This window comes from Endocarpon pusillum (assembly GCF_000464535.1).
Source record: "Endocarpon pusillum Z07020 unplaced genomic scaffold scaffold1611, whole genome shotgun sequence".
Classification (NCBI taxonomy): Eukaryota; Fungi; Ascomycota; class Eurotiomycetes; order Verrucariales; family Verrucariaceae; genus Endocarpon; species Endocarpon pusillum.
In genome coordinates this window covers 147164-170032 of record NW_006916042.1, presented here as the reverse complement: position 1 = coordinate 170032, position 22869 = coordinate 147164, and the positions used below count along the sequence as shown (strand labels likewise).

The window sequence follows — 22869 nt, the reverse complement described above, 5'->3', positions numbered from 1 at the left end:
TTTTCTTGCCAGGCGAGGATACCTTGACCGCATTGGATCTCTGTCCGATGTGTCGGTTGTACAGAGGTAGAGGTTCGGCGAGCCGGGCGGCAGCGTTCTGCAATTTACTCATGTTAAATTCGTGAAGAGTCCCATGATCAAGCTTCTTGCAACACAGAACCGTAGGCGGTCAATAGCTAGATGGGGCAGGGGATGTGAATACGTCGGTTCGTCCCGAGGAAATGGGACACGGGTCGACCATACCATGATTGGAAGCTAGATTTGAAGTGGGACTCGTCTACCATCCATAATTATCCTTCTTAAAGTCCGACGTGGCAAGGACATTGCTTGCTTAATTGTTCAAATGTGTGAGCTCTTGCTCGACCGTTTCGAACCAAACCGTTCGCTTTTCGTCCTCAGCATATAGAACCATGAGACAACAGAAACACCCGGTTCAATTAGCAGCCCTTCTTTTCTTTATTCACCTCACATCCGTTCTCTCTAGTCCTATTCCCCAAACCAACAACCCAACAAATTGCGCTTCCTGTCATGCATTCAACCAGTTTCAGTCCACGCAAGACAACGAGGAGCTATACGACAATACTGGAATCTCCAGGAGACAGCCAAGGCTTGCCAGCGTAGACCAAGAACCTAATCGGAACGTTGCCGGTACCTGGTTTCGTCGCTGGGTAAGCCAGCTTGCAGCAGGATCGAATGACAAGCGTAACATCGATGATGGTCGTGCTCGCATTCAGGCCCGAGGTTGGTCAAGTCAAGATGGAGACAGTACTACAGAGACGGCAAACGCTGGGCATGATTTTAGGTCAAAGCCTCTCAAGAAGCGAACCGACGCCCCTGGTGGGAGTGTCGCTGAGGATCTGGAAGCCCATGATGGTTTGGCATCAAAGTCTGTCGAGGAGCGTACCGACCCAGCAGGTTGGAGTTTCGATGAACACAAAGGTGATGGGGCTGCAGAGACATCTGGGACGCACTTCTATCGCAGCGGAAGCTGGCAAAGGCGATGGAAGGGCCAGAACATCGCTGGCGCAAATGCTGATCCTGCGGGCGCTGACTCTGGGGTAGGCAACACAGAGCAGAAACGAGGGTTAATCACAGCGGATGTTGCTCCCACTGAGGATGAACAAAGTGGTGTGCAGCAGGGCACTTGCGTCACCTGCACAAAACGGACTGTTCCTGATTGGGACAATGTGCTTCCCACAGAGGATACCAAGGGTGGTGCTTGTGCAGACTGTGTGACCAAGCCGTCTCGTTTGGCTTGGACTCAGACGACCTCGCAAATCCAAGATGAGCAAGCAAAGCTAAAAAGAGGCTTCATCACTGTCGATGTCGCTCCTGCAGACGGTGGGACAGTAGATGTACAACAGGGTGATTGTCCCAGTTGCTTGAAGAAACGGAGTGTTGCTGATTAGGATGATGCGCTTCCTTCAGAGGATGGCCAAGATGGTGGTTGCTAGAATGCGTGACTAGGTGAATAGTGACCGATAAGGATGCGCTTCTTCCCCCGAAAAGGGACAATGTGACGCTTCTGAAGCGACTGTCGGGTGTAGGGTACTGAGCATGGGCCGAACACTCCGAGCCAAATGACCAGCGTATTTTCCAGGTGAGCGTTGAAGACCCTGGCGTGTGATTTGGACGTCCGGTAGATGACCCGTCACTATCATGTCAACGCTTTCTCAAAACGTATTCCCTTCATCGCTCTCCTCATTGTGTTACACCACGACGGAGTCTTGCGCTCTTACCATAAAAATGATGCCTTCCATTATTCTTGCTCTTCCTATAGACCGACCATTGCTTCTTGTATGACCTGGACGGTTTACAGCTGCAATAGCTGTCACAATGTCCTCCTGCGTACCCTCGCCGCTATTACGATACTGCGCTCAAGTCCCCTAGTTTAACCATGCTTCCCGTTCTGGTTTTCTCTCTCCATCCGTGCTTGTTTCTCCCTTCCAAGTAAGCTAGACGCAAAAAATGGCAGCTCCATGATGCTTTCCATTACCGTGCATACTGTCCAACCTATCCATAGCAAGGCCGTGGTCACGACGCAAACAGCAAGATGCATATCGAGGGCATAGCAACATGGAAGACGAATGTCCAAAGTAACGCGTTGAATGACCGAGCAAATTTTGGCGTAAGTGGTATGAATGAGAGCAGCCACACACCTCTGGCTTTGGACAAAGCATGAGCTTTCTGAAGGCGATATATGGCGAAATCCTACTAAATGCAGCAATGCCAGCAAAGAAGATGGACATCCAGAACAAAACACAGTCATAAGCTTTCTGAATGGGACGCACAGGGAAGATCCCACCAGATGCCACAGGGCTGGGAAGAAAGATGCGTACACAGGATAAAACATAGGTGGCACAGAGAGGCTAAGCTATGTCATGGATAGAAGACATTGCTACCGAAAGATGGTGTCCAAAAAAAGAAGAAACGGTTCAAGAAACTGGCCTGATGAGATCGTGCAAGATGGGACGCAGCACAGGCATAGAGAAGGAGATGAAAGACGGACAGCAAAGCGAAGAAGGTGAGTCTGACTATGGCTAAAGCTCTGCTGGATGTAAGGGATTTGCATGAATCTATATTGTGAAAGAAAAGATAGCACAGTAAAGAGACGAGAACTCACCTAGGAGCAGTATGCAGACTTTGTACCAGTGAGCTGGATAAATGACATCGGATCGGCAGTTGGATGATGACATCTGAAGAACTCTAGTGTATCAGCTTCTGTATTGCAAGGTTATCAATGGCCATCAATGATTCAATGTTGAGGGAGCTCGAGGAAGATGAGCGACTGACCTGTACTCCTGGCCAGGATGTACCATGACGAGTCAAAGGTAATGATCCTTTCTCGCCGGTGCTTATGCGACAGCCACCTGCGAATTAGAGCATTCTTGCCCATCTCTTTTGCCTTCTCTGCCGTTCGCGTCCTCTATATGCCACTTACGTGACTTTGTCACAAAATCAACCCCCTTACCTTCACAACATCATAGAGCGCATTGTATCAACGATCGACGTAAATGTGTAACTGGCAAGGGGGTCCATCCGGCATCGAGATTCAGTAGCAAAGTCGGGTCCGCTGTCCCCTTCTCTCGTCTCGGGCTACCCCAAGCATTATCGTCTCTATTAGTTAGCACAAGGAGTTCTCAAGCCAAGTTGGTGGTGTGAAAAGAAATGGGATTCCTTCTAGTAATGCAAGCCGAAGAGCCCCGATCCTGCTGCTGTTGCCACAAAAATTAACCTCGTTGTGCCCATGTTATTACACCTCCCCTTCATGCAATCATGAGCTGTTCATCCACCCAACACCTGAGAAGCTGCTCATCGCCTTCTCTCTAAGTGAGGACCCCAAACACGTTCCGAGAGTAATACGCCAATGCATGATACAGTAGGCTCAATCAGTGTTCAAAGCGCCCACCCCCACCTCATCAGCGAGAATCAGTCTCATGTCTCCTCTTTGTTCAGAAAATGGTGCCGAACGTGCCATCAGTTGCAATGGCCTTTCGTGGGCTGGCTTGTTTGCCGTCAGCGTCGACTGTTGGTTTACGGTGTCTGGGAGCTTGGTCAGTACTAAATTCTGATAGCAGTCGACAGTCTCAAACATGCCTGAAGGTAAATCCAACAAATAAGCCCTTGCTCATCTTGTCCTCCCTATCAGCCATCTCCTCTAGCGCCTTCTGTTTGTCGTGCACCTCCTTGTATTTAGCCATGTCGGCTTCACTGCCGAAATCGTCAAAGTATCCTGCATCCGTTTCGCTGTCAAGTTCCGGAACAAACGGTGCCTTCTGTTCCCGAAGCGCGTTGAAGTCTACTTCGGCGAAATATTCGTGCTTGTGGATCTCGCTCATCGACTTGAAACGATTCTCTTTTGCCGCCACGAGTCGTGTGATCAAGTCCCAGGTCCGCTTGCTCAAAAAGTAATTTGGATCATCGTACTGCGGCTTTCGAAGTACTCGTTGCCAGCGTTTCAAATTCTGCCATGTCTCGTCCACGGTTGCGCCTGCAAATGGTGGATATCCAGCCAAAGCCTCGAAAAGCATACAACCCAGCGACCAGTAATCGACTGTGAAATCATACTCGTCTCCTTTCAGGACTTCTGGGGCCATGTAGTCAGGTGAACCAACAATTGACTTGGCGTAATTGACATCTTGCCTCCTGAGGGAGCGGTATCCCTGACGACGTTCCGCTGCAGAGCGGTCTTCCATAGGCTGCATGCCAAAGGGAACAGGTGTGTTGCCGACCTCCTCAAGCTTGATCCTCATAGATTCGATCTTGATCGGGCTAAGCATGCCAGCGGCAAGTCCAAAATCGGTAAGCTTTACGTGTCCGGTAGAGTCGATCAGGAAATTCTCGGGCTTCAAATCTCGATGGATGTAACCAAGGTTGTGAAGCGCATCAACACATGAGAACATCTCGGCAATGTAGAAGCGGGCATGCCGGTTGTGTAAGACGCCTGTGTTGTTGAGTAGTGTGCGGAAGTCACCTCCTGGTACATACTCCATGGCGAGATAGATCTGCTGCTCATCTTGGAAAGCATAGAGAAGACGGACAAGCCACTCTGATTTCGCAGCAGTCAGGATGTCGCGCTCAGTGAGGATATGACGAATTTCATCAAGCTTAAACAATAAGCGTTTACTCATGACTTTCAATGCGCAGACTTCTCGCGTATCTTTCTTTTGGGCTAGGTAGACCTGACCATAACCACCTTGGCCGACCTGAGTCAAGATTTGAAAGTCACCGTGTCTGAGGCGAGTACGGCGCTTGCGGAGATTTGCACGTTCACGTCCGAGGTACTTTTTGAGAGCAGCATCGTAGTCTTCCTGCGGTGTAGCTGGAGGTGAAGGATTATGGGCGTCGAAAGCAGCTTGTCGGTTTTGACGATTGTGAACGTAGGAAAGAAGGTCGAAATAGTGGTCAAGGAAGTACAGTTGAGTGACGTTGGCAAGTCGCTTCACTTTTGGCTGCTGTAATTTCTGCAATTCTTCTACAGTGAGACCTTTAGTCTGCGTTTGTATTTTTCTGCTGTCGGCTTGCTGATAAGGTTCTTGACGGCTGATGGCGGCATGATTTTGTACAGCGTTGCCTTCCTTTCCAAACCGAAACCCACCTCCTGGTGGTGTATTTTCCTTGTTTGATTTCTTTGGGCTTCCGGAATGGGAACTGTCGGCGAAAGGGTCTCGATTGATGTTTCCAGAAGAAGAACTTGGAGATAGAGGGGCCAGCTTCAGCGAATTCTCGAAAACATTTGGCAGGTCGTTGGCGCCAGGCGGAAGTCTGTTCTTGCTTGGGCTTCCCTGAGGGGTTGAGACGGGAGTCGTGAACGCATGTTCATTGCCTGACCGAGTGTGTAAGAGCGGGGGAGGAGTGGGCATCTCCATGGCTAAGGATGTATTGTGGACTTCAAAATTCCGAAGTCACCAGATGCTTCAGAGCAACTGCGGTGGGAAGGCGTTGCGGAGCTTAAGTAGATGCTCAGGTACTATGGTCGTAGGGATGAATGTGAATTGGAGTAGCCAAGGTAAACAAAAGCTGCAGGGGTGGCATCCTCCACAGCAACGCCAATTTACATCCAGACAGTGCCCTACTAACTACTAATCGATACCCGAATCTGCGCCAAGATCAACTCGGCCCCAATTCAAGTTCTTACTACGGTAGGAGGCATAATGTTCCGCACCTGCGCACTAGTAAGTAACGTCATTAACAGTGCTTATACAGATACCCTATTGCTCTGTACGAATGCTAACTATCGCCATTCTACGCGCATTTTGTTGATTTTACACGTTATTCTACTGATTCTATCTCATTCTGCGCCATCTACGAATTCTGCGCCATCTAAAGATGCAGAAGGACGGCATACCCAATATTAAGAAAAAACTAGACTAGTCCTAACTGAGCGATTTTGTGGCGTTCTATCTTGGCGTTACAAGTAGTTACTAGTGCGCAGGTGCGAAACATTATGCCTCCTACCGTAGTAAGCATTTGTTCTAAAACCTTCCTTCAAAGCTTGAACCAAAGCCACACAAGTTATGGCGCAATGATTATGTTTCTAGGCTTTCATGAACTGGTCATCTACGGCCACGTCTCTACCATTTCCCATTCGGCAATCCCTTCGTCCTTACCATCGCCTGTAAGTGTCCATCTCCATCTCTGATTGTGGGCAGGGTCACTCAAGTCCACCTGTTCCACTTCCTGAGGCGTGAGGACAGCGACTCTGAAGTTCTTTCTTGCTAGATCTTCCTCTTGCAACTCACCGGCTTTCTGTCCAAGTGCCTCTCCTGGTCCAGCTCCATCCTTCAACGGTTGTCCCGGAGGCGGGTTCTTGAAGGTGCCCTTCATCATCGGTGATAGGTTCCCAAAGTGATTCTCCACCTCTCGCTTCCAGCTCCAGTCGCCGTCCTCGCCAGTCTTACGCATGTATCGTTGCAACACTGCTTTCACCGTTACTGTCCCCGAGTTCTGCATATCGCCGTCTCCCTCGTGTTCGACATCGTCTGCAGCAATGATCCAGCATTGACCCTTGATTCTCCACTGCATCGAAATATCCTTCACCCAATACACTGCTTCAACGGGACCTCCCCCGCCAGTGCCCGCTCGACTTTGCTCCAGTGTGCCCTTACCCTTTCCTGAGGCAAAAATGTCGTAAACTTTACTCATCCGAGCGTCCGTTGTGAAAGTAGGGCAATCCGAGTCGAACACCGGAGGATTCTTCGGCAACTTATTGTGTGAATTCTCAGGAAGTGCTGTCCAGAAGCCTCGATGTATACATGCTCGTACCCTGGGTGAGCCTTCGTGGCTGACGGTGGCAAGGTAGAATTCCGGAGATGAGCCCAACTTCTTCAAATGGGAGTCAAACGTTGATTTCCATGGAGCAGCCCCTGAACTGCTACTACTAGCCATTGTGGAGAGCAGACGAGAAAGCCGTATTGTGGTGCCAGCCAGATTGTGCAACTGTGCGACTGTGCGACTGTGCGACTGTGCGTTATCGGAGAGAAGCCAGCCAGTTCAAGATTTAATGAGTTATATTGAGCAGGATATTGAACACTTAATGGATGCTGATTAGCCTCGCTTTCGGAAAAAGGCACACCTTCCAGTCGCGTCCTCCAGGGAACTACATCTATCAATGACGTAGACATTCTTCCTTGACGCCATAACTGTCTTCCTGCCCTAACCTTGAGTCCTAAGCCTCCATTTAGACACAATTAAGGTTACTTCAATTGTGATGTTACGGCGAGAAATACGGAGTACTGGGGTGCTGATTGTTCAATGACTTGAGCGAAAGCGCCTATATTAAATACTGTACAAATCTAGGTTTTCTGCAGGTGTGACAGCCTACTCACAAGAGGGCGGCTGCTCCCAGGAAAACAGCTCCAAGCAGTCCCCAACCCACGCTCGCTGCAGCCGCTTTACCTGTTGGTGTGCTTGTTGCCGCTGTGCTACTGCCAGTGGCGCTCCCGCTCTGACTTGACGATCCAGTCTCACTGGTTGATCCACTCTGAGCTTGTCCTTGAGGAGTTGATTCGTTGGCATTCCGGGCAGCGGCTTGTGAGGGGAACGGGCTTGCATTCACGCCCGTGCCATTGGTACATTGCGATGGAGGATTTACCGTACCTGTTGTGAATGTAATGTCTGCACACTGAAGGCGGTTTCATTAGCACGGTTCGTTATCATGTTATTTTGTCATGTCTCACGTTGTAAAGTCCGCCAGCTGGATCCCCATTAGTCACCACCTGTATCGTAGCGTTCATGCCATCCATAATTCCGAGGTTCGAAGGTAGTGGTATATCTGGCAAGCAGAATTCTCCCAGACCTTCCTCTCGAAAAGTGGAAACGAGTGTGATGTTGAAATTGTTTCCCGGATTGTCACCCATTCCCATAAGAACTTGTACTGCATTCTCGTCGTGGCCCATCCTCAGGGCAAGTACTAACGATGTCGTTGAAACCGAGGTACGCTCGGATGTAGGAGTATCAAAGCCTCCACACGGTCCAGTGCCGAGATTGTCTTCATTGAAACCTCGAACTGTGGGGTAGTTCAGTTCGAAGTGGGCGGACACTGGTACAAGAGCTGCAAAAAATGGAACGAGCAGAGAGTGGCAAAGCATTATGCAGATGATGTGCAGAACGGAGTCGCCGGCAGGATACAGAAAGAAATACCGAGAGGGCGAAAAGGGTAGTAGAAGAGTCAAGACTTTGAAATGGAAAAGAGCTTCCAGAGCGTTGTACACAATAAAGGAAAACGCAGATGTGAAAGAAGAGTCTCGTGGCAACTGTCGATCTAATTGCGATAGCTGGCTTTCATTGATTCCACTAGCATCCTCTCGAGAGCCCAGATTGTCCTGCTTAGACAAACCCTCCACGGAAGTGGATATGAGCTGTTGGTAGTGGGGTAAGGAGCTACGTCTGATGGAAAAGGGTTGGGGCAGGACTTTCAAGGCGGCTAGATGTACTCCGTATTACCAATAGCAGATGCATTCTAATTAGAAATACAATTAGTCAAATCTGGCATATTACAGATGATGGAGGTTGAGCAAGTTTATGTTTTGGCTTGGTTGAGGGTTGGTCGTTTTGGAAATCTGCTCAGACGAGTTCTTCGGGATCTAGTTGTAACTAAGTTAGTCAACAGCGAATCAGGGGCCAGAGGGGCCATCTATGAACTCCACTATGCCTGCCCGAAAGTATTATGGTACTGTATGGCAACCGTGGTCCCAGAAATGGAAACCCAAGATTGTCGTGTCTATCCTGTCCCTGACTCTGAGAAATCAATGCTCGCCCCGTATGCACGCCATGTATGCAAACCAATTGTGCATTTAGTGGAGATTCAATCTCGGTCAGTCATGACAATGGATGAGACACATGTTAATGGTCTTCCCACTGTGCGTAGCGCCCAACAGCCAGCTCGCCGACAAAGGTACCAGCAAGAACTGATGAGAAGTATCCCACGTTCATGGTCATGACTGCCAGCATGCTGGTGCATGGTCAGCACTGATCAACTGTCTCATCAAGAACAGGACACGACACTCACAGTAAATATGCAACACCTGTGATGACCGTGACAAGACTCGCTCGTGGTATATCAATACTCAATCTGAATGGGATTGCTCCTTCATTGTTTGACTGAACAATCTTGACATTCTCCTCTACTCCGTTCGTGGTGATGAGAGCGCCTGCTTTTGCCGCAGGATCAGACTCGATCTTTCCAGCTTCAGTTCCTCTGCCCTTGACCACAACGTAACGCCGACACCTTGCCTGGGCCAGCCATCGCTGCTCCAGCACAGTCTTGAAAGCCACGAGACACCGTAATACCGAGGCCAGAACAATAAGGAATATGCAGGTTCCAGCATATCCTCCGGCAGAACTTGGGACCCAGTTCGACGAGTAGAGCGGCGTGTCTCGCGAGTTCGTGAAGATGCTGCCATGACCTGAAGAACCGCTCGAGTGGGCCATGCCTGTAATGTTCTGAAATCGAGAATCGAGTGGTTAGAAGTACTAGTGTTCTGAAGTGAGGTCCAGCAGATGCGAAAGTGTTTCCGTAGTACTAGTACTTCGAAAGCTAAGTGGCTTCAATTGCCCTTCGAACTCGCCCGTAGGTTGTAGAACTTGATGGATGTGGACAGTAGCCGCACTCCGTCATTTCTTCAGCCGCCCCTCTGGCATCAGCATGGAGTCCAGCACTCCGTGCACTTCTTCTTAGCTACATGATGGCCTATGGCGGTCCGCCCTACCAGCTAAGTATCGCTTGTGATATGTGGCGAATGGTCAAAGTTTGAGCAAGTTTTCCGCAATTGGCTAGTTGAGGTCTGTGACAACCCACAGGCTTGGTTCCCACCCACCAGCGCAGTGGAGTCAGCACAGCTTGAAATACGTAGCATTACTCGATGTGTATTGGACGTTTTCACAGCTGCGGAACAAACAAGGTGAAGCCCCCATACGCTGCCAAATGAGTTCAGTCTGACCAATACTACCCAATTCCTCCACATTTTTCTTCCTCTTTGGCTGTCACAATCTGATCAGGAGAGATTGCACCTTCGTCTTGGTCTGGAGCTTTTGCTTAAGGCTCACACTACGGACCATGATCACCTAACATTCCTGCTCGCCTCTCAAAGGAAAGAGATCCTTGGAGAGTAGCTTGTCGTGCAGGTTACGCTTACCATCGCAACACTTGTGGTGTATTTAACAAACCACCTATTTGACGCCAATGGATCATTCCCACCATGCAGGTGGGATGGGGGACACGTCGACAGGGAATGGAGTACCAAATTTATTCTACGTGCAGAAGATGTATTGGGCAGTGCTCGGAGCTGCGATTGCCTGTGCAACGCTGATCAACGTTCTGAACAAAGTTCTGGCTCTTCAAAGGTATTATTCAGGTGTCGTCTTCCATAGAAGATGCTGGCTTACATCTTTGAAGATACCAGTCGCAACAGTCCAAGCCAAAGTCCATGTTCTGGGTGTCCTTCGCCACAGCAACAGCTGTAGCGCGCGAGCTCAGCTATGCTCCTTTAGGCACACTTCGCTGGAGAAGGTGGTCATTTCGCTTTCCAAACCTGGGCCGGACAACTCTCGTCTTCTCTAACGTGATCGTTGTTCTTGTTCTGTGCTTCTACAAGTTAGATACGCAAGACAAATGGAGCTGGGAAGATATTGGCTATCGAACAGGCTTCGTCTCCATTGCACAACTTCCACTGATAGTCTTGCTATCAGCAAAAGAGAACATCATAGGTATGCTTACTGGTTTTGGCTACGAACGCTTGAATTGGCTTCACAGATGGACTGCTAGGACACTTTGGCTCTCGGCGACGTTGCATATGGGGTTTTGGTTCAGGAATTGGGCTCGGTATGATTATGTCAAGGTTAAATTGACCACAGACCCAATTACCCAACGAGGCTTTGCTGCATGGTGCATTTTGACCTTTATAGTTATAACCTCTGCCACCCCTATGCGCAAACTCAGCTATGAGATGTTTGTCATCTCTCATCTCCTCACCTTTGCCGGATTCATTGCGGCTATCTGGCTTCATGTACCGGATGAGGTCAAGGTGTGGGTTTGGCTGCCAATTGCCCTTTTTGCTCTCGATCGTCTTCTCAGGATGAGACGGATGTTGTACCTCAATCTCACTCCTTTCCATTTTTGGAAGATGAAGGTCAATGGGTTGTGGGCAAACTCTGCATCCTTTACTGCTTTGCCGGACGGCGTGACCCGAGTCTCGATTGATAAGCCAGTCTTTATGTGGAAGCCTGGCCAGCACGTCTTTCTGTCATGTCATTCTGTGCTACCACTACAGAGTCACCCCTTCACCATTGCCTCTCTGCCTTCAGATGGCAAGCTGGAATTCTTCGTCAAGGCCCACCAGGGTGGTACAAAGGAGTTCCTCCATCATGCAACCAAAAGTGATGCTCTACCTTTGGCAAACCAGAACTCGGGGTCAACGATGAGGAAAGTCGGCATTGAAGGCCCATACGGACGCATGAGGAATCTACGTCAGTTCGATAGCGTTGTCTTCTTCGCCGGCAGCACAGGTGCCACCTTTACAGTTCCACATCTGCGATACATCGTTCAGTCGTGGCTTCTCGATAAGGACGTGATTCCTCGCCATTCACTTACCGATGAAATCGCTTTGACGCGCAGGATTCGCTTTGTATGGGTAGTGAAATCACGCAACCAGCTTGATTGGTTCATTACGCAGCTACATCAGGTCATTGATAACACAGCTATGGGGCGTACAAAGCATCCTAAAGATGACAGACAGGTAGACATCAGCGTTTATATCACATGTGATGAAGCATTGTATGCTGAGAAGAGTACCTCTACAAGATCTTGCAAATCAGGGGCGCATGGAGAGCCAAAACAAGCTAAGTCTGGACTCGGTGAGAAAGGTACAATGGAAAAGAGAGATCCCGAGAAAGTTGTCGAAGTGAATTGTCTACAGTCAAGTGAGCATAATCATTCCGAAGGCGGTGGCTGCGGGCCTGACGGCTCGTGCTGCTGTAGAGCAACGATTGAGGACGAGCCAAACCGTCCCGTCTGTACCTGCGCGCATGGATCGAAAGCCACAACGACGAGTTCCGCAACCCTCGCATCTGAAGCGGAACCAAGCAACCGGCCGGCTGTTACGCCCAATCCCGCCATGAAGTTCTTATTCGGTCGACCACAACCCCGAAGCATCATAAGGAAGGTTTTGGAAGAAGCGGAGGGCGAGAGTGCGGTCGTCGTGTGCGGACCCCAAGGACTGCAAGACGACGTCCGCGCAAGTGTGGTGGCACTTAGCGATGAACGAGCTGTGCACAAGGGGACAGGAGCACAAGGTATATACTTACACGTCGAAGGTTTTGGATATTGATATGTACATTGTATGAAAAGGACATAGCGAATGCGTGGGTAACACTGAAAGGGGCAGGCAGACCCGGTCTCGTAAGATGATTTTGTGCGTATGATCAACTATAGATAGAAAAATGTGCCCCCCCTACCATTTGTAGCTAGTTGGCACGCCGTCAATTTTCAGTCGTCTATCCATCATATCCATCCTAGCATACGGATGTATTGCTGACAACCTGGACCAATCCGGTACCTGCCAAGTTGGTGGCGTCCAATTGTCGTTGAGCTCAACATCTCTTCCCCGGATTCTCGTTCATGATCAAGGATTCGACATCCATGGACAGCTCGATTGTCGATCAGGATGAATGTCCTTCAAATGCGTCGTGTTGGGAACGTAAATCTCCTCCATTAATCTTCTGGGCCAACATTCTGGGGATCGTAGAGACGACGGGCTTTATCACACCATATCTACTCCATCCAATTCAAGGCTTCCACACCTATTTTCCCACAACTGGCGCCCCTTCATTCAATCCAGAAAACAGTATTAGGGCACTCGCTGGGAAAGTGATTCTCGTTACTGGAGGTTGGTCTTTGTAGCTCGAATCTCATCTCATGACTCAACTGACTCATGTAAACGCTTCCAGGCAATAATGGACTGGGCAGAGAAACCACTCTTCAACTAGCCAAGCACAATCCATCGAAAATATATCTTACTTCTCGTACACAGTCCAAAGGCGAAGAAGCGGTCAAGTCAATCAGAAAATCACTTGGACAATCAGGTACTGACCTTCAAAACTTATCACTCGACCTTGCATCCTTCAGTTCAATTCGATCCGCGGTAGAGTCGGTGAGATCGTCCACTGAACGTCTTGATATCCTAATTTGCAATGCTGGTGTCATGGCATTACCCCTGGGTAAGACGGAGCAAGGTCACGAGATTCAATTTGGTACCAACCACATTGGACATCATCTTCTGACGAAATTGTTACTACCGACCTTGGAAAAGACAGCAGCACTTCCTGGCTCAGATGTTAGGGTAATCTCGATCAGCTCAGTCGCTAATAACAGAGCACCAGCCATGGAGACCATGTTGGATAATGAGAAGCTCTCTGCAACCAGTACATGGACCCGCTACGGGGCCTCGAAAGCTGCCAACATACTCTTCGCCGCTGAGCTTGCTAGGCAGTATCCTGCTATAAAATCGGTCTCGGTCCATCCTGGGATTATCAAATCAGGCCTATGGGACACTACTAACAAGAGCAATGCTCTAATTCGGTGGGCTCTCATGCTCATTGGACCATTGTTGTTTCAACCCATCTCGACTGGCGCTCATAACACGATCTGGGCAGCAGCGGGCGCCAAGAAAGAGGAGCTCCAGAATGGGGCATACTATACACCAGTAGGGAAGGTCGATGGCGAAAATTCAGGCAACAAATATGCGATGGATGTGGAAGCGGGCAAGACACTCTGGGAGTGGACGGAAGCGGAGATTGCAAAGGCTGGATTATAGTTATAGCAGGCTTTGATGTATCCTTCGTTGAACTTCAGTGGTGTTTGAGCGGGCGTTCTGCGCTCACTGGACTCATTTCCTCCCCCGGAGCGGATTATTGCGGGAGCTGCTTTGCATCTCTCTTCTTCAAGCTTCATCGAGAATCCAACAGTATAAAATTCTTCAAGTACGATGATCACGTTTTGGGTCTGTTTGGATTTCTGTGCTATGCGTCTACGCAAAGACAATTATATGATGTACAAGACAACGTTCCAGCTTCCTTGTACTTGTAGGCCCAGGAGTCGGATTTTTGGTCCCAGGTCTTATATTTCAACCAAAGCATGCAAAGCGCTGGTATCGAAACAACTTGGACTATAGGTTCTGAAAAACAACTTTGAGAGCAAGATCAATTGCACAACGATGGCCAAAATGTATACGAGACTGTCGACTGATGACTGTAAGGGGCATCTTGTCTCAAACCATGCTAGGACGCTGTAGGATTGAGACACAGACCAAGCACCGTAAAATCTTCTGGCTACTGAGAACATTTTCCTCCTGGATTTCTCGGATCTAGATTTAGTTTAGAAGGTTGTCTTACTTGTATACAAAGACGCCTGGACCTCGCACGTCTCAAGTACTGCTGCAGCGCTTTGTTCTCAGCAACCGTTGCTGGACCGCTCTTCCCAAATTGGCTCGAATATCCTTGATTAGACGGCGCAAGTGATAATGCAATTCTAGATGAGAAACAGAGCATCCCTCAAGGTGTTTCGAAATGGTTGAGGTCTACAGGCCAGAACTCATGAGGCTGTGCCCGAAGCACACAACGTGCACAAGGTATTCGCAACTTCGCTGCCATCCGCAGATTGTGTTGAGAACAAGAATAGTCTAAACGTGGTGATCGAAGACAGAGGGTCCGGGTGAGGATCTGGAGAGAGTCAACGCTGACCAAAGTTAGGTGGTTGGCTCTCCTATCGCCTATCGCCCTGCACATCGTTGAAGCCGAGGGAATTGCCTTATCGGGGTTTGGGGTCCGGTTGGCGCCATTCTCTCCCATCCCCGGACCACTACACCTTGCTGTCTAATATTGCGCCTTTGTACTGGCCAGGCACGGTGCTTGAGCTGCTACGCGGACTCCGTCTTCAATCCCATCTAAATCTCACTTGCAGATGTGCCATGTCAGCGTATTCCACACCATCGACCGCTTCCCGCCTACGATAAGCGAGGTACTCCCAATGCCCAATCCACTGCATACTGCATGGAGACCATCACAATTCCAAGTCCCTCAGCGTTTCTGAGAAAGTCACCAGCCAGCGACTCCACGCCGGTTCCCAACCCAGCTCCGATTCAACCGATCACGAATGCTGGAGGGAGACCCCTCGCAAGCTCTGGCCGAACTCCCACTACGTCCGGGGTCCAGAATGGGGGAATCACAAAGCCCAAGCAGAGCAAGAGCCGGAATGGGTGCATCACGTGCAAGGGGAAACGATTGAAATGCGATGAGAGCAAGCCAACATGCGAGCAATGCCGAAAGCGCAACGTGCAATGTGGCGGGTATAGTAAAGCATTCAAATGGAGGTCTTTTGAGGAAGCCAATTTCACGGGCAAATCTGGACCCAAGCCCAAGAAGGGTAAAGTCCTCGAACAGTGAGGATGGAAAAGCCTGTTAACCATGTGTCTACTGCCAGTGTCCCCTCCGCCGCCGCCTTCGACTTTCAGGAATATATCTGCCCAGGCGCCGTCGGCTTCGAGCCCTTCGAACGATTCTAATGCGGGCCCTTCACCCGTACCTGAGGCAGATGGTGGCTTCAAAGCAATTGGCAGCCCGGATGCTTTTCGCGATCCGTACCTGATGCCAAATCATTACACCGGATTTCCCACCCCAATTTCGCCTCATTTCTCCAAGGACATCGACTACATACCGCAATCACAGACACAGAACGTTTATGAGCACCAGTCAGTTGTCAATCCGTATGCATCAGACAATTCTCCCCAGGCTCAACCAAACGCAAACCATCTTTCCCAGCCGAGACCTATACACCCAGCACACCATCCCTCTTCCTTTCCCTCCGGCTCACCTACTTTACGAGATATCTTGTTGCCCGGGACGGATCTAAATTCTCCCCCGCCTCCAATAGAACTTCGACCACCGCAGTCGCCCTTGCCATATATGCCTAGTGGCTATACGCCACCCGCTGATGTCGATGGAGCAGTAGATGATGACGAGGATGTCGAAGAAATTGTGCGTAGAGACGATCCGATGATGAATCTGGATCAGCAGCAACGTATCATGTCCAATAACTGGTCATTCCGCCTACCGTCTACCTCTCCAAGCCCGTCGGAGTCATCATCCTCGTCCAGCTCTTCCATCATGGACCTATGGGCGCAGCCAAGACTTCCAAGCAGCTCTCCAGAAATGCTTCTGGTGCAGTTCGATCGGCAGACTTGTGGCATCCTGTCTGTCAAGGACGGGCCAAACGAGAATCCTTGGAGAACTGTGTTATGGCCAATGGCACAAGAGTCGAAGCATTTGTATCATGCAATTGCGGCCTTGACAGCCTTCCACAGCTCCAAGGCGGCACCGGAACTTCGGATGGACGGGATGAAGCATATGCACAAAAGCGTGACCAACCTTGCCACTTCTCTGCACGATATGAGGTTCGATGACCCACTCAGCTCGAACGAGGTGGATGCCGCTTTGGCTACTACCCTTGTCTTGGCCTTTAGCGAAAGCTGGGACCGGCATGTAAGCAGTGGTATCGAGCATCTCAAGGGAGCCAAATATTTTGTCAATCAAGCTGTCATTAAGCATCAAAATGCTGTGCAGACGGGCAGAAGCAACATGCAGCAACTCCATCGGTTGAGGTTTTTGTGTAATACGTTTATCTACATGGACGTGATTGCACAGTTAACCAGTTTGAAAGAGGACGACTTTGACGATCTGGACAATGTGTTGGCCACTTTTAACCAACCCTTTGATAATATGCTGGAGATCGATCCTCTTATGGGGGCCGCAAGTACACTTTTTCCCCTCATCGGCCGCGTAGCTGCTATTGTGAGGAGGGTGCGGAAGTCCAGCACTAATTCTTTTACACTCATCAGTGACGCGATCGAGTTGAAGAGAAGGATTGAGCAGTGGCAACCACCAGCACCTGTGAGCTTTGAGATACCGGAGGATCCCACGAGCGAGGTACAGCATAGCGTCCAGACGGCAGAAGCATATCGATGGGCTACTTTGTTGTATCTTCATCAAGCCGTGCCCGAGATTCCCTCCGACCCGGCAAGCATTCTGGCCAACACGGTCCTGAAGTATCTGGCCACCGTTCCTCTGAGCAGCCGAACCATCATCATCCAAATCTTTCCTCTTTTGGCAGCCAGTTGTGAAGCCATAACTCAAGAGGACAGGCAATGGGTCAGAAATCGATGGGCAGCCATGTCCGCCCGGCTGTCGATAGGCAACGTTGACAAATGTTTCGATGTGGTCAAAGAAGTGTGGGATCGAAGAGACCGCTTCGAAGCAGCGAAGGCAGATCGGCTGTTGAGAAGGCAAGCTACCTGGTGTGTCCCAATGAATGAAACCCCTTCGCCAATTTCTGTTCGGGGTACCAAGCGCAAGATGTCGGATGCAGACAACACCACTCCTGGTGTCTTCTTCAACGGATCGGGTGGGTCTGGCTTCGCTACTGTGGTTGAGGGCTCCTTCTCGAAGCGAAGAGCCATGACCGACCAGAATGGACTGCCACATTCAGTCCGCTTGGACGATGAAGGCACTGCAGCTTCAATGCACGTGGATTCTTACCGAGGAGCAAGCGTGCCACAATTTCCAAAGCAATCCCCTTTACCCTTACCATCTTTAGCGCGGAAGGGGTCAATGGAATCGCCATTGGAGAGCATAGAATTCGAATATACCGTGCGAGGTCGACTGCACTGGATCGGTGTCATGAGCGACTTTGAGTGGGAAGGTAAACAGTCTACTTTTGTTGGCTAAATGAGGCTCGAACGTCTGGCTAACCGTGTCTAGTGCTTCTTGGATGAATTGCTGTCCGAATTCGTCGATTTGGATCCGGAGCTCCTGCCTCTGTCACCTTTGGTGCTAGCCTTCGTACCGCTCTTCTCAGGCTTCCCATCCGGCCTTGCCAGATAAGACTCGAGACTTGCAATATATTGCTCCAGATCTTTCGTGTTTGCTGGCCGGGTTGAACAAGGTTGTGAGTCTTTCATCTCTGCGGCGGCGACTGGCGTTGAGCAAGATGGTTGGAGTACCTTGGCTTATTTCCCGTTGGAAGATGCCCAGATTGATACGGTTGTTAAAGCGCAGGAGCCGGGAGTTGTGATTGCCAACAAGTCTAATATCTTGGATTTCAAATGCAGAGGAAGAGAAAAGTATGGACTGAACCCAGAACGTAAAATGCTAAAGGGAAGCTGAAGGACATCTTGTTGACTGTTGCAGTAGTTATTGCGGGGGCGAGATAATGCCTAAGTGATACATATATCACTTGCGGCCGGCTGTGTCGGGATGAAGCTGCTTAGTGGCAGTACAACAATGGGCTGATATTCGATGTTAGCACAAGGGATAGGCAGAACTCCGAAACGTTGATAAGGGACGTCCTTCTTACACGAAAAAGACCCGAGGTGCATTCAGCAATTCTTATTATCCCACACCACTTCGACCGAGTCGCCTGGCCACACTAGGCTTGGAAGGATATGACATTATGGCTTTTCTACAGGGGTTCTCAGTGACGGAGTTCGGTAAATGATACACTGCGGATGGAGCCGCGATATCAACGGAGATGCCTGTTTTCCTTGTTCTGCCCGTGTGAAACGAAAGCTTCTTCCCTATTGTTCCGTTTAGTTCGACTTGGCTCTTATAGCTCTGGGCTCGTGACGGACTTAACTTTGAAGCTTCCCAAAGTAGCATTGGCTGTGGAGACAGTGAGCAGCATTTCAATGCCTCTTCCAGCATGGTTTCAACGCTCTTGGCCAAAGTCTCTGAGGAAAGGTGTGGATAGAAGCTACTACGTAAATCTGTTTCCGGACACATTCTCGCTTCTTGATTGGAGGCTGAAGGTTCAACCGTTTGGCTCCCCTGCATCATCATCCCCAGGCAACTGCAGTATTATCGATTCATACGTCGCTAGCCAGTATGCAAGCGGTTGAAAACGTCTTTCCCACCTTGGTGCTCGGTAGCAGCATCGACGATTCAGGCCATTCAAGGAGTCTTGGCGCCGCCTGCCCTCTGTCAGTGTTTCCACGTTGAGACTAGCTTCCTGATTGGGGATAACCTTCCTATTGGGGTATGGCTCTCCCCATCTTTTTCCCTTCCGCCTCCGGGTCACATTTCCGCAGTCCGCACGAGCCGAAACAGTTCACGAGCCGAGTTGCGTCGGGTCTGTGACTTGATCCCAGCAATGGGCCAAGTTGCTGGTGCCATGCTGCTAGATTCTGCCAGATTCTGCCAGCTTCTGCCAGATTCTTGGTGATGGGAGCTAAGAGACCATGTCTAACCTGGACGCAGCCACCAACGCCGTACCGAGTACAGGATTCGATATTGTTACCCTTCCAATCGGCAGTTGCTCTGTGCTCCCGTGCAATGCCGGCTAAGTGCATACAAGAGCTACGAACGACAATGTCGCTTAGTAATTCTAGCATTCCTCATGGTCACAAGCGAAGGTGACTGGCCATCAGCAACGAGCATAGTGTGAGCTCTCGCCACCAGAAGTGCCGCAACACTGCGATTGGCTTTCCCGGTCCCTTTCGTCTGGCTCGCCCCTACGTAGCAAGTTCCAACCGAGGTGATATGCCAGGCACTAGAATGCGAAAGTATGGCTGTTTGATGAGGCTGAAAGATGTTACCAGGCAAAGCCGTTACTGTCCTACTAGGATTAGTCCGTCGGATCGCCTTTCGTCCTCTGCTGGATCTTCAGTCTAAGATAGGCAATAATATTCTACCTCACACCACTAATGATTGACTAGCAGCTGCGTATGGTGCTGTCCTTGAGTCTCTTGCGTCCTTGCATTGTGTTTCGTTCAGCACTGCTTGCTTGATTGATACACTATCATGTGCAGCATCGGATATCCTTGTCTTGACAACCACATATCCAATACTGCGGAGCTTGAGGGAACGGCGTACAAAAAGGCGAGGATTGCCTGCATACTTTTCTTTGCCGATCGAAAAGTCTAATGGAACAAGCATAACACCTAGTCGCGTCCTTTCTCTTTGACACTCTTTTCACCATTCTTTCCTCTTTCTCTCCCTGGACTAACCAGGTCGCCATCGTCAACCATACCTAAAGCCGCGCAGAAGTCTGCAGTTGTGTCGGAAAGGATGGCTGAGAAGACTGCTTTCAAGCATTACAGCAAAGCGCAATCTTCCTTCAAGCCTCCGTTGATCGCCAACGAAAACGCCTTTCTTGGCGATGTGTACTCCAGGTGAGCTCTCCCCACTTGAACGCTGACAAGCCTTGTGCACGGTTCCCAATCTAACAATCAGACAGCGACAAGAATGATGCCGAGAAACCAATCTCCTGCGGCTTCTACCGGCTCGAGGCAGGCACCCCACTGGTCTACACATACACCTATCACGAGATGAAGATCGTTGTGGAGGGAGAATTCGACATTTCCGACGAGACGGGCCAGGAGGTCCACGCCGTGGCGGGAGATGTATTTTATTTCCCCAAGGGCGCGGTCATTACCTTCAAGACAAAGACGTATGGCCTGGCCTTCTACACCGGCCAGCGGAGTGAGGGAGGTGCATGATTGTTAGACATGATTGTGGTGCTGTAATGCTGATTTCTGAAGAACGAGCAAAATAATCTGTCAATATACCACTGCGATACAACTCGGCTCTTCGGTTGGCCTCTCCGGAAACATTCAGTATTTCAGTATTTTACCGTCTCTTCCTTTTAGCGGAATACGAGTATCTGCCTCCGTAGTCGACTATGCCCTCACCGTGGTAGGCAAATTAGTTAGTCCAGATTAAGACATCTGCGGTATTTACAGTATAATACCCATGAAAATGACTTGGCATCTGCATCTTCCAATACCAATCTTCCTCTGCTTACTGGCATGTATCCTACCATCGATGAGCGCAAGTAGAATCGTCGCAATCCACAAGATGGCAGGTCCTGCACTGGTTGTTCCGGCGGTCAAGAAGCACACTGCCACCGTCATCATGGCGCATGGTCTGGGCGACAGGTACGCAGCAAGATAACCCCTCCGTCGAAAAAAAACATACAAGGCTGACCCATCACCCATCACGCAGCGGCGGAGGCTGGTGAGCTTCTACATTCTCCTCCTTTCCATACCCGACCTATTCTTCCGCCCCCTGTTCCGAACTGACATGGATCCGCCTGCGTGTCAGGGTCGGCCTGGCGGAGAACTGGCGACGACGGGGGAAATTCGAAGACGTCAAATTCATTTTTCCCAACGCGCCGAGCATACCTATCACAGTTGTACGACAGTGGCCTCTCTCTCTAGCCAAAACAAAAGCTCATGAACAAAAGCTGACTGATGGTCTTCCAACCAATTGCAGAACATGGGCGTCTCCATGCCTGGTTGGTGAGCACTATCTCTCCCGCCCCAGTGCTGGCTCCCCCCGATTGCCCAGTGACCTAACCACCACCGAGGAAAAACAGGTACGACATAGTAAGGCGCCGCGATGCTGTCCGCAACCTCGTTCCATATACATTTCCCCTTTTTGCTTCGCCCTGTCTTGATCTGCCTGGCCCGAGGAAACCCCATTCCCAGCTAACCACCAGATTCTTGTTTTACCTGTAGACGACCTTCGACGATCTGCAAGAGGCGCACGACGAAGCGGGCATCCTCCGGTCGCGGAGCGTGTTCAACGACCTGGTGGCGGGCGAAGTCTCAGCCGGCATCGCCTCGGAGCGCATCGTGCTGGGCGGCTTCTCGCAGGGCGGCGCCATGGCGCTCTTCACCGGCCTGACCACGCCGCACAAGCTCGCCGGCATCTTCGGCCTGTCCTGCTACCTCCTCCTGGGCGACAAGGTCAAGACCCTGGCCGCGGAGAACGGGAACGCGAACCGCGACTCCCGCTGGTTCATGGGCCACGGCGACGCCGATCCGCTGGTCAAGTACGATTGGGGCGTCAGGACGGCCGAGGTGTTGAGGAAGGATCTCGGCGTGGCCGACTTGGAGTTCAAGACGTATCACGGCTTGCCCCATGCGGCGGATCCGCTGGAGATTGACCACGTCGAGGGTTTCATCAGGAAGTGCTTGGCGCCGGTGTCTGAAGGAGGAGGAGGGGGAGCCGGGGGAGCCGGAAGCAAGAAGGGCGAGCTGTGATGACGACCGCCTCAGAGAGATCGATCGCCTGCACGGGTTTAATAGATAGCCACGGCTTGCGCACAGCGATCTGGCTCTAGGCCGGGCAGAGAAAATGGGGTCGGGTCTGGTCACGGACGGTAGCGGGTTCAGAACACGCCATCACTTGTGCTCAAGACCACGACAAGCCTTTTACGGTCGAATGATTGGTTGGCGTTGAGAAAGCGAGGATGATGCCTGACGTTTCTTTCATTGCAACGCTCAACCCTAGCTGTTTCTGGGTTTTCTCTTTTCTCGATAGATAGATCGAGGGTCCGGGGCGTAAAGATAGCTAGCATAGAGAGACTCAGACAGGCTCGCTAGAAAGACGAAAGCAAAGACATCATGTAAAGTCACTGATCCAATATCAAATCGTGTCTCTCGTCTCCATGGGTGGAAGAGGATGCATATCTACACTAGTTACAGGGAGTATGACTTTCTTTTTTCTTCTTCTGGCTCGCTATCATGTCCTCGTAGGTATGGTGGAAACGTCGCACACACCGCCCTACCGACGACCTCATTGCTCGCCCGCGCTGGCATCCCAAGACTCCAGATTCAGGAGCACACAGCCGGTGGTATCCTTGTCCCTCTCCCTCTCCGCCCTGCTGACGAGCTTCCCCACCCTGAAGACGGTCTCGCCTTCCGCCTCGAGCTCGCGCATGACCGCTCCGCCCGCCGCCTCGGAGACGACCAAGACCATGCCGAGGCCGTTGTTGAAGGCGGTGGCCATCTCCGCGGACGGGACCTGGCCCTTGCGCCG

The 22869-nt window shown here is 50.5% G+C and overlaps 11 protein-coding genes across 11 annotated transcripts; 6 read left to right on the top strand and 5 right to left on the bottom strand.

Annotated features, from left to right (window-relative positions):
- Window positions 1-410: 410 nt before the first annotated feature.
- On the top strand, window positions 411-1409 carry EPUS_05560 (uncharacterized protein; the record flags this gene model as incomplete). Its single annotated transcript, XM_007802365.1, has 1 exon — window positions 411-1409. The coding sequence occupies one exon, from the start codon at window positions 411-413 to the stop codon at window positions 1407-1409; it is 999 nt and encodes a 332-aa protein (XP_007800556.1).
- Window positions 1410-3587: 2178 nt separating this feature from the next.
- EPUS_05559 (Serine/threonine-protein kinase sid2) lies at window positions 3588-5369 on the bottom strand (the record flags this gene model as incomplete). Its single annotated transcript, XM_007802364.1, has 1 exon — window positions 3588-5369. One exon carries the CDS (start codon window positions 5367-5369, stop codon window positions 3588-3590), a length of 1782 nt encoding a protein of 593 aa, XP_007800555.1.
- Window positions 5370-6060: 691 nt separating this feature from the next.
- Window positions 6061-6888, bottom strand: EPUS_05558 (uncharacterized protein; the record flags this gene model as incomplete). The annotated part of the gene is made up of 1 exon (XM_007802363.1): window positions 6061-6888. The coding sequence occupies one exon, from the start codon at window positions 6886-6888 to the stop codon at window positions 6061-6063; it is 828 nt and encodes a 275-aa protein (XP_007800554.1).
- A 436-nt stretch (window positions 6889-7324) lies between these two features.
- On the bottom strand, window positions 7325-8090 carry EPUS_05557 (uncharacterized protein; the record flags this gene model as incomplete). Its single annotated transcript, XM_007802362.1, has 2 exons — window positions 7325-7624; window positions 7680-8090. 2 exons carry the CDS (start codon window positions 8088-8090, stop codon window positions 7325-7327), a joined length of 711 nt encoding a protein of 236 aa, XP_007800553.1.
- A 754-nt stretch (window positions 8091-8844) lies between these two features.
- Window positions 8845-9432, bottom strand: EPUS_05556 (uncharacterized protein; the record flags this gene model as incomplete). The annotated part of the gene is made up of 2 exons (XM_007802361.1): window positions 8845-8953; window positions 9011-9432. 2 exons carry the CDS (start codon window positions 9430-9432, stop codon window positions 8845-8847), a joined length of 531 nt encoding a protein of 176 aa, XP_007800552.1.
- A 778-nt stretch (window positions 9433-10210) lies between these two features.
- EPUS_05555 (uncharacterized protein) lies at window positions 10211-12326 on the top strand (the record flags this gene model as incomplete). The annotated part of the gene is made up of 2 exons (XM_007802360.1): window positions 10211-10344; window positions 10397-12326. The coding sequence occupies 2 exons, from the start codon at window positions 10211-10213 to the stop codon at window positions 12324-12326; spliced, it is 2064 nt and encodes a 687-aa protein (XP_007800551.1).
- A 311-nt stretch (window positions 12327-12637) lies between these two features.
- EPUS_05554 (uncharacterized protein) lies at window positions 12638-13811 on the top strand (the record flags this gene model as incomplete). Its single annotated transcript, XM_007802359.1, has 2 exons — window positions 12638-12884; window positions 12946-13811. The coding sequence occupies 2 exons, from the start codon at window positions 12638-12640 to the stop codon at window positions 13809-13811; spliced, it is 1113 nt and encodes a 370-aa protein (XP_007800550.1).
- Window positions 13812-15045: 1234 nt separating this feature from the next.
- Window positions 15046-17775, top strand: EPUS_05553 (uncharacterized protein; the record flags this gene model as incomplete). Its single annotated transcript, XM_007802358.1, has 2 exons — window positions 15046-15418; window positions 15476-17775. 2 exons carry the CDS (start codon window positions 15046-15048, stop codon window positions 17773-17775), a joined length of 2673 nt encoding a protein of 890 aa, XP_007800549.1.
- A 2337-nt stretch (window positions 17776-20112) lies between these two features.
- EPUS_05552 (uncharacterized protein) lies at window positions 20113-20543 on the top strand (the record flags this gene model as incomplete). The annotated part of the gene is made up of 2 exons (XM_007802357.1): window positions 20113-20216; window positions 20282-20543. The coding sequence occupies 2 exons, from the start codon at window positions 20113-20115 to the stop codon at window positions 20541-20543; spliced, it is 366 nt and encodes a 121-aa protein (XP_007800548.1).
- A 358-nt stretch (window positions 20544-20901) lies between these two features.
- EPUS_05551 (uncharacterized protein) lies at window positions 20902-22091 on the top strand (the record flags this gene model as incomplete). The annotated part of the gene is made up of 3 exons (XM_007802356.1): window positions 20902-20981; window positions 21148-21421; window positions 21564-22091. The coding sequence occupies 3 exons, from the start codon at window positions 20902-20904 to the stop codon at window positions 22089-22091; spliced, it is 882 nt and encodes a 293-aa protein (XP_007800547.1).
- A 535-nt stretch (window positions 22092-22626) lies between these two features.
- Window positions 22627-22839, bottom strand: EPUS_05550 (uncharacterized protein; the record flags this gene model as incomplete). The annotated part of the gene is made up of 1 exon (XM_007802355.1): window positions 22627-22839. The coding sequence occupies one exon, from the start codon at window positions 22837-22839 to the stop codon at window positions 22627-22629; it is 213 nt and encodes a 70-aa protein (XP_007800546.1).
- Window positions 22840-22869: the final 30 nt, after the last annotated feature.